Source organism: Arvicanthis niloticus, chromosome 20, assembly GCF_011762505.2.
Source record: "Arvicanthis niloticus isolate mArvNil1 chromosome 20, mArvNil1.pat.X, whole genome shotgun sequence".
Taxonomy (NCBI): Eukaryota; Metazoa; Chordata; class Mammalia; order Rodentia; family Muridae; genus Arvicanthis; species Arvicanthis niloticus.
In genome coordinates, this window is record NC_047677.1 from 33,503,947 (window position 1) to 33,517,716 (window position 13,770).

The 13,770-nt window shown below is 39.6% G+C and overlaps 1 protein-coding gene across 4 annotated transcripts in view; it reads right to left on the reverse strand.

Annotated features, from left to right (window-relative positions):
• Cabcoco1 (ciliary associated calcium binding coiled-coil 1) overlaps window positions 1-13,770 on the reverse strand; it is a 107,230-nt gene that overhangs the window by 22,492 nt on the left and 70,968 nt on the right. Inside the window, exon 6 of one of the 4 annotated variants that reach the window (XM_076917071.1) lies at window positions 3,656-4,097. The exons of the other annotated variants lie outside the window; for them this stretch is intronic. Within the exon in view, the coding sequence (XP_076773186.1) occupies window positions 3,981-4,097 (117 nt within the window). The 3' untranslated portion in view covers window positions 3,656-3,980. Of the gene's footprint in view, window positions 1-3,655; window positions 4,098-13,770 lie in introns of those variants that run through there. 4 annotated transcript variants of the gene reach the window in all.

Below are 13,770 nucleotides of genomic sequence, written 5' to 3' on the forward strand. Positions count from 1 at the left end.
ACCCCTTCAAACTTTTTCCCACTTTTGCTTTTATTTTTCTTTCAGTGTGTGTGTGTGTGTGTGTGTGTGTGTAAGCCAGTTCGCACATACAGGTTGATGTCAAATCCAGCTGTTGCTAGGTCCTTTGGGACTCTGCTAGTAAGTTCTACACTGTACTATCCACAGTTTTGCCTCTTGTGTAGTATTTAGATATGATCTGGGCATCTGCCGTGTATTAGGTAGGATAGAAGCAAGATCTCTGTCCTCACAGGGTGGGGTGTAATGCAGAGGGCTAGAGATGTTAGAAGGCTGGAGAAACAAACATGAGGATGGTCAGTTACGATGTTGTGCGAAAGAGCTGCAGTTGAGAGCTTCCGGGTCATTCCCTCTTTGTGCAAGGGACCAGGGAGCAATGTGCCAGTTACGGACAGCCACAGAGGAGAACAAGGAGGGTGTGGATGGGTCTGGGGGGAGACCTTTGTCAAATAGCTTTTTATCATCATCTGACCCAAAGCCAAAGAAATGAATGGCAGTAAACAACTTAGAAAATTAAAAAATAAAAATGTCAGGATAGATTTGCTCTTGAGAAGTTTGTATAGAACTGTTCATTTCTGATACATATTTCTTTGATTATAGAGAACAGAAGAAATACTGCGTTGGCCAATGACTATTTTTACTTAATATGTATATACTTATCAGGAATGGTGATAGAGTATATAAAAAAAACCACTTGATAACTAAATATTCAAAAAAAATCTGAATACTGGTAACTACTGACATGTATATGGTTACTCTTCCCCCACTACCACCACCCAGCAGCCTTTGACAATAAATTACTGACTATATATACACAGGAATAGCACTGGAAGGTTGCTACACTTTCAGAAGACTAGATATTAATCCGGGGGGAGGGGGACGGGAAATCTCCAAATAGACAATTTACTTAATTGTAAATTAATTGTAAGTTCCTATTGTTTTTTTAAATTTTTGATATATTGATCTTATCTAACTCTGTTGTCTTCCTTTAGACTCATGCTGTGTGTGTAAGTTTTTGGTTTTTTTTTTTCACATGAGCTCCCAGGAGATCAAGGGTTGCCGTGGAGGTGTGGTAAAGCCAAGTGATGGCGCCTTCTTTATAAGACAGTGGCTCTGGCTCTTTGGCGCCTCCTACTGTGCAAAAGGCTGATTTGCAGGCATAGCCTACCATCTACAGAAGACTAATTCTATTTCATTTTGAACTAAGGATCTGGGAAACAACACCTGTCTCTGGGAACCAGTTTTGTTTATAAAACATTTGATCAAAGAAATTGTTTTCTGAGCTGCTTGTGATGTTGCTAAGGCAACACTCTATTTCTCAGGCTTGGTTGTATGCTATGTAAAGAATATGGCAACAATAATTTTTAAAGACTGGAAAATAGAAAATGTTTAACATATATGCTTAAGGTCCTTACGGTAAAATATTATTTTTTATTACATTTTCAAAGTGTGACTGTCAATAACAGAAATATAAAATATGATTATTTTTACGTTTCCTGTAATGGTGTTAAAATGTGAACATTTTAATTCAGGGTTTATTTAAAATAACTGGTTTTAAATTTTTAACATCCCCCTTGCCCATCACTGCAGGCTCCATGTGCCTTCAAAAGTTAAGCATAACTCTAAGCATTTGCTTAAGGTGTTCCTATACATTGTCTCATTTTTCAAAAAAAAAAAAAAGGACCTCTGTATTTTTCAAATTTATTTATGACTATATATATTGAAATGTATGTATGTATACACACACACACACACACACACACACACACACATATATATATATATATATATATATATATATATATATATATAATGGATATATGCATATATCCATAATACAATCAATGAAGAATTTGAGACTGGAGGGTTGCAAGTCTGAGGCTAGTTTGGGCTACCTAGCAAGGTCCTCTCTCACTCAAGGTTTCTCATTCACTCTGTCATTTCCCAGCCGTGTGACACAGGTCTGGGACACAGCAGTGAACAGCACAGTTCTTACTCGCAAAGAGGTCACAGTTCGTTGTGTGTGGGTTTGCAGCGAGGTAAGAAAGACAAGAGAAATAATTATTCCAAGTGTGTGTAGAGTATCTTAGAAACACAGCTGTTCATTGGCAGAGGAGGGAAGAGAGCCAAGGATTCTGGGTAACTTAGTTAGCAGGTGATACACACCATGAGTCAGGGTGAGTTAAGAGAGTGCCAACCGGGTTGGATGGGGGGTAGGGGGAAGATGGACAACCTGGGAAGTAACACCACATGAAAGAATAGAACATTCCAGAACAAAAGATTTACATGGAGTTTGCAAAGAGATGAAGCCAGCAGGCCTGTGTCCAGGCCCAGCTTTGACATCTGATAGTCACATGACCTTTGGGAAAACTCATTTGATCTCCCCAAAGCCTTAGGTTTTTCACCTCTTACACAGGTAAGCAGCCTCCTGGTTGACAGTCATGTAGTCAGTGGAACTAATTTTCTTGGAAATACACCAAAAGTTTCAAAATTAGAACAATGAAAAATTAATGAAAAAGTGCACTGCTAGGTTTGAACAACAATGTAATTTAGTCCAGTCAAGGAGTGCTAACATTTAAAAACACATAAATGTAAATGTTTTAAATGCTTCAAATGGGACTTACAGTCGTTTCTAGAAGCGAGAGAGTGCTTGTCTTTTGTTATGACTACGATGAAAAGATAAAGGCACAAAAAAATGAAGAAGAAGAAGAAAAATAAACCAAGGGGCTTATTTTCCATAGGTTTGAATAATATCCAGCAATTTTTAGGAATGAATTTAGCAAAAGTTCGAACAATGTAGTTCCTTCATTATTTGCCGAGAGGAAGCCGCTTGATTAATGTAATTAAAGGGTTGCTTGTAACTCAAGACTCAATTAAGAAAATAAATTTGGCCTTATTACTTTGCTTCCAACTGGTGGTTTTCCTAGTGTGATTTTTGAGCTAAAATCTGCGGCTGCTTTGTTCATGACACACGAATTGTCTTAGCTCATCTCTTCCCCTGCTGTGCATATGATTAAGAAGCAGAGGTTAAACAGTGCAGTAAAGAATTGGGTAAATTCATTCTATTTTTGCCACAGTGCCTTTCGGTCCTCCCCCCCCCAACACCCCCCCACCTTAGGGCTGCAAGAGTGAAGAAACCTATTATCTTGTCCTGAAATTATTTAAGACATGTCCTTATGCTCAAAATATGTCTTCTCTCACCTCACACTTTCCACTACACCGATTTTGTGGTATCCGTGCTGAAGGGATTAGAAGTCCTAGACAGGGTACCAAATACGAGTGCATCCCGGAGTTTATACTAGACAGGGTACCAAATACGACTGCATCCCGGAGTTTATTAAGTGCCAGGGCATGCTGGACATCTTGATAAAAATTTCAAATGCATTTTTGTTGCTTTATTTATTTATTTATTTATTTATTACCTTCTGAGAATCTTAGGTGTGTATCCGTTCTCATTCTCAAATGTCGAATGAGAGGCTCTGAGAGGCTACACTGTTGTTCCAAGGCTCCCGGATAATGAGAGACACAAAACTAAAAAACTAAAAAACTAAAAAACTAAAAAACTAAAAAACTAAAAAACTAAAAAACTAAAAAACTAAAAAACTAAAAAACTAAAAAACTAAAAAACTAAAAACTAAAAAAAGCTCTAGTTCTGGTGTCTTTATCCTCAACTTGGGTTCTTACCCATTAGAATTTATTTATTAACAGGATTCGATTTGGTTTTAGTACAGCATCTTGTATGTAGTTGGTACCATACATGGGTTTAATTTCAACTGTAAATAAATCTTGTGCTTAATAAGTGCGGCGCCGACCATTCTTGCCCTCCTTGTGTTTATGGTCTAATGCAGTGTGGACTCTGGTGTATTCTGGGTAAGCACTGTAGGAGGTGTGGCAAGGCAGAGTAAAATACAAAACAAAGCAACCCGCTTTGCTTCCATTAAGCATGCCCTTCTCATTGCTCCAGATCATAGTGTTGATATCCATCCAATTGTCAAACTGATCCCCGGGAAGCCTCTTTGATCCCTCCCTTTTCTTCTTTTTTGCACCAGTTGATCAGCAAGTCCTTCTAGAGCTGCTTTGGACTGTATCAAAAAAACAAAACAAAACAAAAACCCTTATTTTCAATCTTTTATGCCTTTCCTCTCTTCCAAGACACCCAAATCACAGCTGTCATGAAGGTGACATTTGCTCTTCTGAGTTCCCTCACCCATGGACAAGAACACCCAGAGCAGACTATGCTAGGACCACAAGATTGTCATTGAACTATACACCATAGTGAGTGGCGTGTGTGTTTATAAATGTATATATGTGTTTGTGTGAGTGTGCACATGCATGTATGTGTGCATGTGTGTTTATGTGTGAGTGCGTGCAAATGTGTGTGCACATGTGTACATATACATGTGTGTGAGCTTATGTGTGTATGTTGTATGTGTATATGTGTGTGCATATGTGTGTGTTGTGTTTGTGTGCCTTTGTGCGTGTGTGCATGTGTGTGTGTATATGTGTGTGTGTGCATGTATGTGTGCACATGCATGTGCATGTGTGTGCTTGTTTATTTTAGCTCAATGGTGTGAAGGTTCTGGTCCATGATTGACCAGTGGCACCACTGCTTCAGGCCTGTAATAAAGTGAGCTGGCTCATCACGGGAGAGGAGAGTTATTCACCCCTTGCCAGGATGCAAAGGTAGAAAGACAAAGGAACCGGGATTCCTCAAGTCCAACCAAGGGTATGGCGTTGCTGACTTAATAATCTCCCATAAGCTCCCCTCCTGCTGAAGAATCTTCCACAGACCTCTCTTCCTGAAGGACTCACCAAATCCCAGTGATAGCATTCCAGGGACAAAAACGTTGGCATTTAGACCCTTGGGAGACCCTTATTCAAGCCATAGTATGTAACATTTACAAATCTGAGTAAACAGAGCAATGAAAGAATTGATGTGTTACATTGTTGTTGTTTTTTTCAGGACTTAAAGTCCATTATTATTATTATTATTTTACTTTTTCACTTTACATTTCACTCACTGCCTCTCTCCCGGTCACCCTCTCCCACAATTTTCCTCCCAACCCCTCCCCTTCTCCTTTGAGTGGGTAGGGGTCCCCTGGGTATCCCCCCCACCCTGGCACATCAAGTCTCTGCAAGGCTAGGTGCTTCTGCTCCCACTGAGACCAGACAAGGCAGCCCAGCTAGAAGAACATAACTCACTTATAGGCAACAGCTTTTGGGACAGCCCCTGTTCCAGTTGTTCGGAACCCACATGAAGACCAAGCTGCACATCTGCTACATATGTGTGGGGAGGCCTAGGTGTGTGTTCTTTGGTTGGTGGTCCAGTGATGACTTACATTATTATAAAGCTAATAAATCTTAGAAATACCAAACTGTGAATTACATTAAACACATCAGTGACCCTGTCTGCATCTAATACTACATTTCTGCAGGCTTTTAGCTTCAGATCATGATCATACCCAGCAGTATTGAAATATTTTCCATAGACAAAATATTCCATCTTGCCTCTATCTTGGCTAATAGGGACGTTTTAAATCACTGGCGACTCAGGGACATCTCAGCCTCAGAACTTCTCATTGGTAATTACCAGTGCATTCTGGGACTGACGCAAAATATCGGCAGACACTAGGGAGTTGCCTTCAGATTCGGGCCATAGAGTGAAGGTTCGGTTCGGTTTCTTTTTTGTGAGGGACAATTTGAGATGTTCCGTATTCTTGAGTCAATGACAGCCATTATCCAATTCTGAGCTGATGCCCCCATTGTGCGGGCACACCACGTATGTCAAGTGATCCTCGTAGATAGTAGGATTCTTTTCACTAAAACATAAGGAAGTTTAAATGGCTTCTTCAGTACTGCCGCGTGAGCTACTCTTCTCTGCTAATGACTTTAAATGGATGGAGGAGGCTACACACTGGTCTTCTTCTGAGCATCCGTTACTGCTTTACTGCTTTTCCCATCATAGGAGTTTTGGGGAAAATCACACTTCAGTTCTTGTTGTCAGGACAACTTCTGATGATTTATACTACTCTTGCTTCCTCTTTTATTATATGTTGATTTTTTCTCCATTTCTAAAATTTTTTTTAATAATCCAATTTTCAGATGACAAAATATGTCTTGCACGGAGATCCAAGTCAGAAGACAATCGTTTCTCACTTGTTGAACTAAAACATTCCAAGAGTCTGTCCAAATTACAGTCGAGATGGTATATTCAAAACGTATTGAATCAAATGTTTGCATTTCATTTGCACTTCGGTTTTTTTTTTTCATCCCAAGTCTTCAAAAATATATTTTAGAGTTCTTAAAATGTCATTTAGCTCACGGCAAGACTTGACTAGCTTTTCACGCAGCTGATGCTTGGAAGAATTTTCTACAAGTCTTCTTTCTAGTTTCATGCATTTCTTTTCTTTTTTTTCTTTCTTTCTTTCTTTTTTTTTTTTTTTGAGTTGCTTTCTCTCACTCTGCTCATGCGTGGCCAGAGCCTGGTCACAAAGGATATGGTCACACTGTGGTATGACCGTGGACCTGGCACCTTTTTGTGATGATGTCACAGCGGGCGATAAGAGGAACCTGCCCAAAGATGGCTATGAGAAGTTTTGGTGCAAGTGTTCGGCCACCCAGTGGGGGGATCAATAGCCTTTCCGGGTGCTTCTCCAGCCCGCTAGCTCTCATCGTAGGCAGGACATCATGTTCAAGTGCTGCAACCTCCATGTGTAGGTTTAGATGCAGTTAACGCTAAACTCATCATCACCACTTTTCTCAGTGTTATGAAGAATGCAGTCTTACTGATTATGTTGACAGTTGTTACGTAATTTCTCTTCTGGACTCTTCCTCAGAACCGCACTGACTTTGATTCGTCTTGATGCTCTAGAGCGTCGGTTCTCAACCTTCCTGATGTTGCGACCCATTAATACAGCTCCTTACGTTGTGGTGACCCCAACCATAAAGTTATTTTGCTGCCGCTTCATAACTAGTAATTTTGCTACTGTTATGTATGAATCATAATGTAAACATTGGGCATTTTTGATTGTCTTAGGTTATTCCCGTGAAAGGATCATTTGACACCAGTGGGGTCATGAACCTCAAGTTGAGAACCACTGTCATAGAGTTCCACATCCAAGTGGTTGTTAACTCGGGCAACAAATTTTCTTTAGGTTATAATAGTTGTCGCTTCCTTTTCAGTTATTGCCACATCCTAGCCGTGTTTGGTAATTCCTCTCTTTTTATCTTCCTAATTAGTCTCTCTGTCCCTAATGGCTTTCACTTCAAAATGCTGTGTGCACCAGAGCCAAGTTACGTTCCTCAAAATACTCCTTTTATAACAGTCTCACGCTCAAAATCTACAAACTAAATTGCCGTCAGTTACATGTAGACCAGTGTGTTCTTATGATAGACAGAATTTTAAAATGAAGTCATTTTCCTAAGAACTAAGGCTACTTTTAGACTTACCAAATAGATTTATTTAGGTGAGTTGGTCTGGAAAGCCAGTTGTAATTTGATGATAGTCTGGATCGTAGGATGTTTTCTAAACAGACAGTGTACATTTTCAAGGGGGATGAATATCAGCCTCAAGCAAGATTTTGCAAAACCAAAATATCCACTGCTTGTCATGAATTAACTTCTATCCCATGCATTTCCATCTATTTATACATACTACCCTTCAAAGAATTCAAAATTGTTATCGATTTTCTGTAGGACCCTGTTTCTCATGGAATCTCTGTTAGAAAAGATTGCTAGAGGCTGGGCGGTGGTGGCGCATGCCAATCCCAGCACTTGGGAGGCAGAGGCAGTCAGATTTCTGAGTTCAAGGCCAGCCTGGTCTACAGAGTGAGTTCCAGGACAGCCAAGGCTATACAGAGAAATCCTATCTCGAAAAACAAAAAACAAAACAAAACAAAACAAAAAAAAACCAAAAGAAAGAAAGAAAGAAAGAAAGAAAGAAAGAAAGAAAGAAAGAAAGGATTGCTAGAGTAACTAATTACTAGTAAAGTGTTACACATAATATTCTGTGGCTACCTTAATGACTTAGAAGGCAGAAGAGAAACAAAAACCATTTATAATTAGTAATGTCCATTTGCATATAGACAGCAAATGTTGCCAAATTCAAATTCCACCTTATTAAGAAAGTAAAAACATAAGAAAGTGCAACCAGAGAACACAGGTCCTGGGGCATCTCTCTCTCTCTCTCTCTCTCTCTCTCTCTCTCTCTCTCTCTCTCTCTCTGTTTGTGTGCTACATATGATACAATTTGTTTTGCCATACTCCTAAAAATAAACTGCTGTAAGTAAAAGTATCAAAATTGTGTCTTTATTGTTTTATAGATCAGAGTTCATTATCTCTGCAGTTAGACTGATTGCCAAAATTGAAAATGATTTGGATTTAAATTAATAGTGTAATACTGTATATAATTTGTAAGAAGGTTTAAAGTACTACATGATTTATTTTCCAGTGTAGTGGTGAAGATGTAATATAGCCTAAGTTAGAATAATTCTTTCGATAGGGTAATACAAAAACTTCTCCTTTTTTGATGGTGGTAGGGGGACACAGGAGATCATAGCCAGAGTTTAATGAATACCATTGAGTTAAACCCAGTATGTCAGAAAAAAAAGGTATTTTGAAGGAGGAGAACACACAGTTGATGCTTTGACTCTGACACTCTGATAAAAAGTGTAAAATAATATCAAAAGCTATGGAGACGTGGGTTGTGGCTCAAAAGGTCAGGGTGCTTTCTGTGTAAACATGCAGGCCTGAGTTCAGATTCTAGCAATCACTTAAAAGCCAGGAAAAAGCCTCATCTGTCTGTAACGCACACAGGGCGGGGATTGAGACAGGAATTATTGGGGTTTGCTAGAGACTGTGTCCCATGTCTTCCCCACAAACAGCAATAACAAATCACCCTAAAGTTGACTAAATAAACCGTTAGGTCACATGACCTCGGTTTCACTTACTGTCCAGGCTATCACCAGTCTTTTGTGGCTAAGAGAGCAAGACAAAGGATGCTGAGAGACAATACCTAGCCTCCACCACCAGATAGTGTCTGTCCTCTGCGTCCCCAGCTTCAAAATAATAAACCATAGCGCCTTATATTCCTATATCACCAGAGGAGGGAATGTTAGGAGGACTTATTTTAGCCAATCACATCTGGTTACAGCAAATTACAACTTAAATGTAGTTAACTGACTATTTTTTAGTCAGAAGCTAAGGGTGTTAAGCAGCTGCCTACAGGAAGTGTCGTTTAGAGTGCCAATACCTTCTTTTTCATCGTGCTCCACGTGACTCATTCCAATGACCAGATTTTGCAGCCAGCACAGGGACCTCCCTGCGCTTCAAACCCCCAAACTTCCCACACATTCAGGGAAATTGCGTTCCAACTCAAGTCTAAGCTCTGCCTTCCTTCTGACACCTTCTTTTTCTCTCTTCTGCTTTCCTTTGCTCGCTCATTCAGACGCTGTTCTAGCTCACGTGACAGGAAACGCAGAGAGAAGAAGAACAATTTGGGAATAAACAAGTTTTCGCCAAAGGGACTTCAGTGCTAAAACAACATTAAAACTCCCAGCTGAATCTCGTGCTGTGGAAGGAAGGCCTTCGCTTTTTGGAGGGGACCCCTCTGGGACAGTGGGATGCCCAGGAAGTGGGGTGTGGAGACAAGGGCGATTAGAATCAGAGCCTGCAGCTTGCTGAGACTGTCTTGCCTGGAGTCCCTTGGTGGCAAATGTAGACTTTGTATTTAATAAGGATCGCAGTCACTCAATCTTGATGATTTCACTTGTGTGACGATGTCCAAACTGACAGATATTGCATTACTGTCCTGGGGTCTAGGAAGGTTACCATCTCTCTGATGCTACTTAGCTTTCTGGAGAGGGCACGCCCTGAAATATGGGATGCCATGACATTCATCTTGGATCTATTTGAGGAACATCGTCTGTGACCCAATTTTGTCTGATTTAAGTCTGGTCTGATAATTACTCAGGATATCAGCCTTGTTTCTTGATGGCACATCTAATTTTTTTCTAGAATTATTTATTTATTAAAAGAATCATTTATTTTATTTATATGAGTACAAGTGTAGCTGTCTTCAGGCCCACTAGAAGAGAACATCAGATTCCATTACAGATGGGTGCTGGGAATTGAACTCAGGACCTCTGGAAGAGTGGTCAGTGCTTTTAACTGCCGCGCCATCTTTCCAGCCCCTAAAATTTTTTATTTTTAAGTCCAGAAAGCAAAAGATGCCCAGCACTAAAATGATTTAGCCTAATATTTATTTATTTTGTTTCATCGTATATATTCAATATATACAGCACTGGGTTATATAACGGTATCTTCATACAAGTGTGTATTATACATTGAACATGTCCTCTCTGCCCCTCCCCCACCCTAACCTTTTTCTGAGATCTTTGTTTTTAATTTGGTGACTCTTTGTGTAGGTTGAATTTCTCAATTATGCTTCTAATCTCCTCCTAATTAAGCTTTTTAAAAAGTTATTTTATTTTATTTACTTACTTATTTATTTTTTTTTTCAGAGCTGAGGACCGAACCCAGGGCCTTGCGCTTGCTAGGCAAGCGCTCTACCACTGAGCTAAATCCCCAACCCCTCAAAAATTTTTATTTTATTTTATTTTACTGAAGAAAGCTGACAGTGTCCCCTACTCCGCCACACATTTTCTCACGCTATTTTTGTTTTAAAGATTTTTGTCGTACGCTTCTAGCATGGAGCTCTTGATCATGGCTCCGGCTGCAGACAGAGCTGAACTTACCTCTCAGGTTATGAGCTCGGCCGTTACCTAATGGTCTGTAATTACAGACATTTTAGACTTTGAAAATCTCCTGTTTTCCCATTTCCATTTGCAAGAGACAGATTTAAAGAGATTTACATGAAGAGACAAAACAGTCCATTGTATTTTAAAGTCAAATGCTGCGGATGGATGATAACTTTCTTGTTTTTCTTTGAGCTATTTTCAGTCAACCCCTCTCCTTGTGAAGAGATCCACGGTGCTTCTCAACCTCTGGGTCGGGACCCCTCGGGGATCGATTGACCCCTTCCACAGGCGGTTGCCTAAGACAATCTGCATAGCAGATGTTTACATTACAATTCATAGACGCAAAACTACAGTTATGAAGTATCAATGAAAATAACTTTATGGTCTGGAGGGACCCAACCATTTCCTAGTGGCTCTTAACACCTATGGAGGAGGAGGTAAGTTTTGAGTTTTGAGTAGTTAGTAGGGGGTCTTTGGCATTAATAAGTTTGAAAAGGCTGCACTGGGGAACAGGCAAAGAGAAGATGCAACAGGAAATATAGGCAGAGTTCATCGACTGGGGAATTCTGCATAGATTGAAATCTATTCAGAAATTTGTATCAAGAAGAGCTCAGAGATATTGCGGTACATGTGAGTGTACACATGTGTGAATCTGTCTCATTGTGCCACAGGTCACATTTCCATACCCAGAACATTGAGAGCAAGAGGAGGATCAGTTTGGGTGAGGAAATATAAATGACCCAGTTATTTTGAGACAAACATCTAATAAATGACATTGATTTATTCTGGGTGAAAAAGGCAACTTTCCTCCTGGAGCTAAAAATGTAATGGTTTGAAAATATAATGGTCACCTTTTGCATACATGTAACAAATATAAATAAATACATAATCTAATTAAACTTCACTGCTCTTTCTCTGTTGTGATTACAAATCTATAGTCTTTATGCTTCTAACAAGAAACCGGTTTTCACTGAACAAATCTGGTAAAAAAAAAAAAAAAAAAAAAAAAAAAAAAAAAAAGTCTTTACTGAAGAATTTATCTTCCAGTCCAGGGTCTGAGTCTTCTGGTTGCCCCCTTTAGCGTTCAATTATTTAAGTTAAAATCAAGGGGAAACCTACTTCAATGAAATAATTAAGACATAAAGATGAAAACCTCGTCTCCCTTTCCTGTGTGTTGATCTGCAAATCCCAAGAACCGGAAATGCTTTTCGGATTTGAAAAGCAGCTCAACGTCCGGTTACAAATGGAAGGAATGACTCAACCAGATAGAATTTCCATAATTCTGAATGCCTTGATTTTTTGCTGATGGGGGTAGGTGGGAGGGGAAGAGGAATCTTCCCTAAGGGAAGGCAGATGAAGCTTTAAGCAAGCATCCACAGGAGGGCGCCATAGTGTGACTCTGCTGCAAGCTGCTGCCGCCGAGGCCCTTCCTGCCCTTGTCCCCGTTTGGATGAAGTGTCTCCGATAGAGTGTGCATTCCCTGAACTGGAAAATTCTATGTTGTCAAAACTCAGGATGATAGGTTTCATGTGAGTTTGCTTTTTCTCTATCGGTTTAAAACGACTGGAAGTAATTTAATCTTTCTCTGGGAGGCATGTGGTCATTGTACATTCTATCTTAAAACACAGTAAAATGGGTGAGACGCTTGTTTTAAATGAAGCAAAAGCTAAACAGGTCAAAGATACAGCACGCTTTAAAATGCCTGGTATGTGTTAGAACAAGCTAATTAATCAAAACTGAAGACATCACAAAAGTGCACTTATTACTTATAATTAGGATGTGTTTATAAGTTGTTTGCACAGATCGCATTATTTTCAAATGATGTATATTACTTACAATGACATGTTTAACTAACTAGATGGTAGATAGGTAAATCAATCGTCCCAAATATAGAAGCAGAATCAAAGTATAAGTCCCAGAGTGGCTCTCTCTAATGTCATAAGGATTCTGGAAACATCCACTACAATGTTTGTGGTAGATATTTGGCCCAAAATACAGACTAAAAAAAAAAGTCCCTTTTCCTAACTCACAATTTTAGTAGTATATTTTCAAACCGTCCTCTAAGAGATAAGAAATGTTAATATTTTACTAGATTTAAATCAATATAAAAGTAATTATGATCTTGGCGGTTGCCATGTGTCTTTGTGAGCCTGGCCTTATTATTCTGAGGACAAACAGAGCCTTGTAAGTCCAAGACAACCTCACTGAATGGACAGCTTCATTAAATCTGAGAAGGAACAGGCCTGGCGAATATCGATATAGATTATATGGTTCCAATAACTGTTTATATAACATACACATTTCCAGTAAGAGAACTATTCATCTCATTATAGTTTTTGCTCAAAAAATGTCATGTGGGCTAACCCTAACAGTGGAGGGGAAGTGGAGGAGGGGCCTTGGGTATTTTGAGAAGCTCTGTGGTAGGATGTAACTGCCTTACAGTCAAATGTTGGTAGCTTTGATAGTCTAGGAATTTGTACTTGAAACAAAATAACCTAAGTGCAGTACAAATCGGACAGCTTTCTGGGTCTGAATTCTTTATTAGAAACTGATGCTATCAAGGTTTCATAGGAATGAGCCCGCAGAAATGTCTCAGTGGGTAAAAACACTTTCCATGCGTAACCCTGAATTCAACCCCAGAACACGTGGTAAATGGAACTGACTCCAGAAAATTGTCCTCTGACCGAAACACACACATACACACACACATACACACACACACATGCACACACATGCACACACACGCATGCACACACACACACACACACATGCACATATACACAGGCACACACACATGAACACACATACAAAATACACTCACATATATGCACAAGGTGTACACACACATACAACATACACATACACACACGCACATATACACATGCACATACAAAAATACACTCTCACACACACTCAAACATATGTAGACATGCCCCCACACACATACACACGCACTCACATGCATGCACACATACAAAAATACACTCACATATATGCA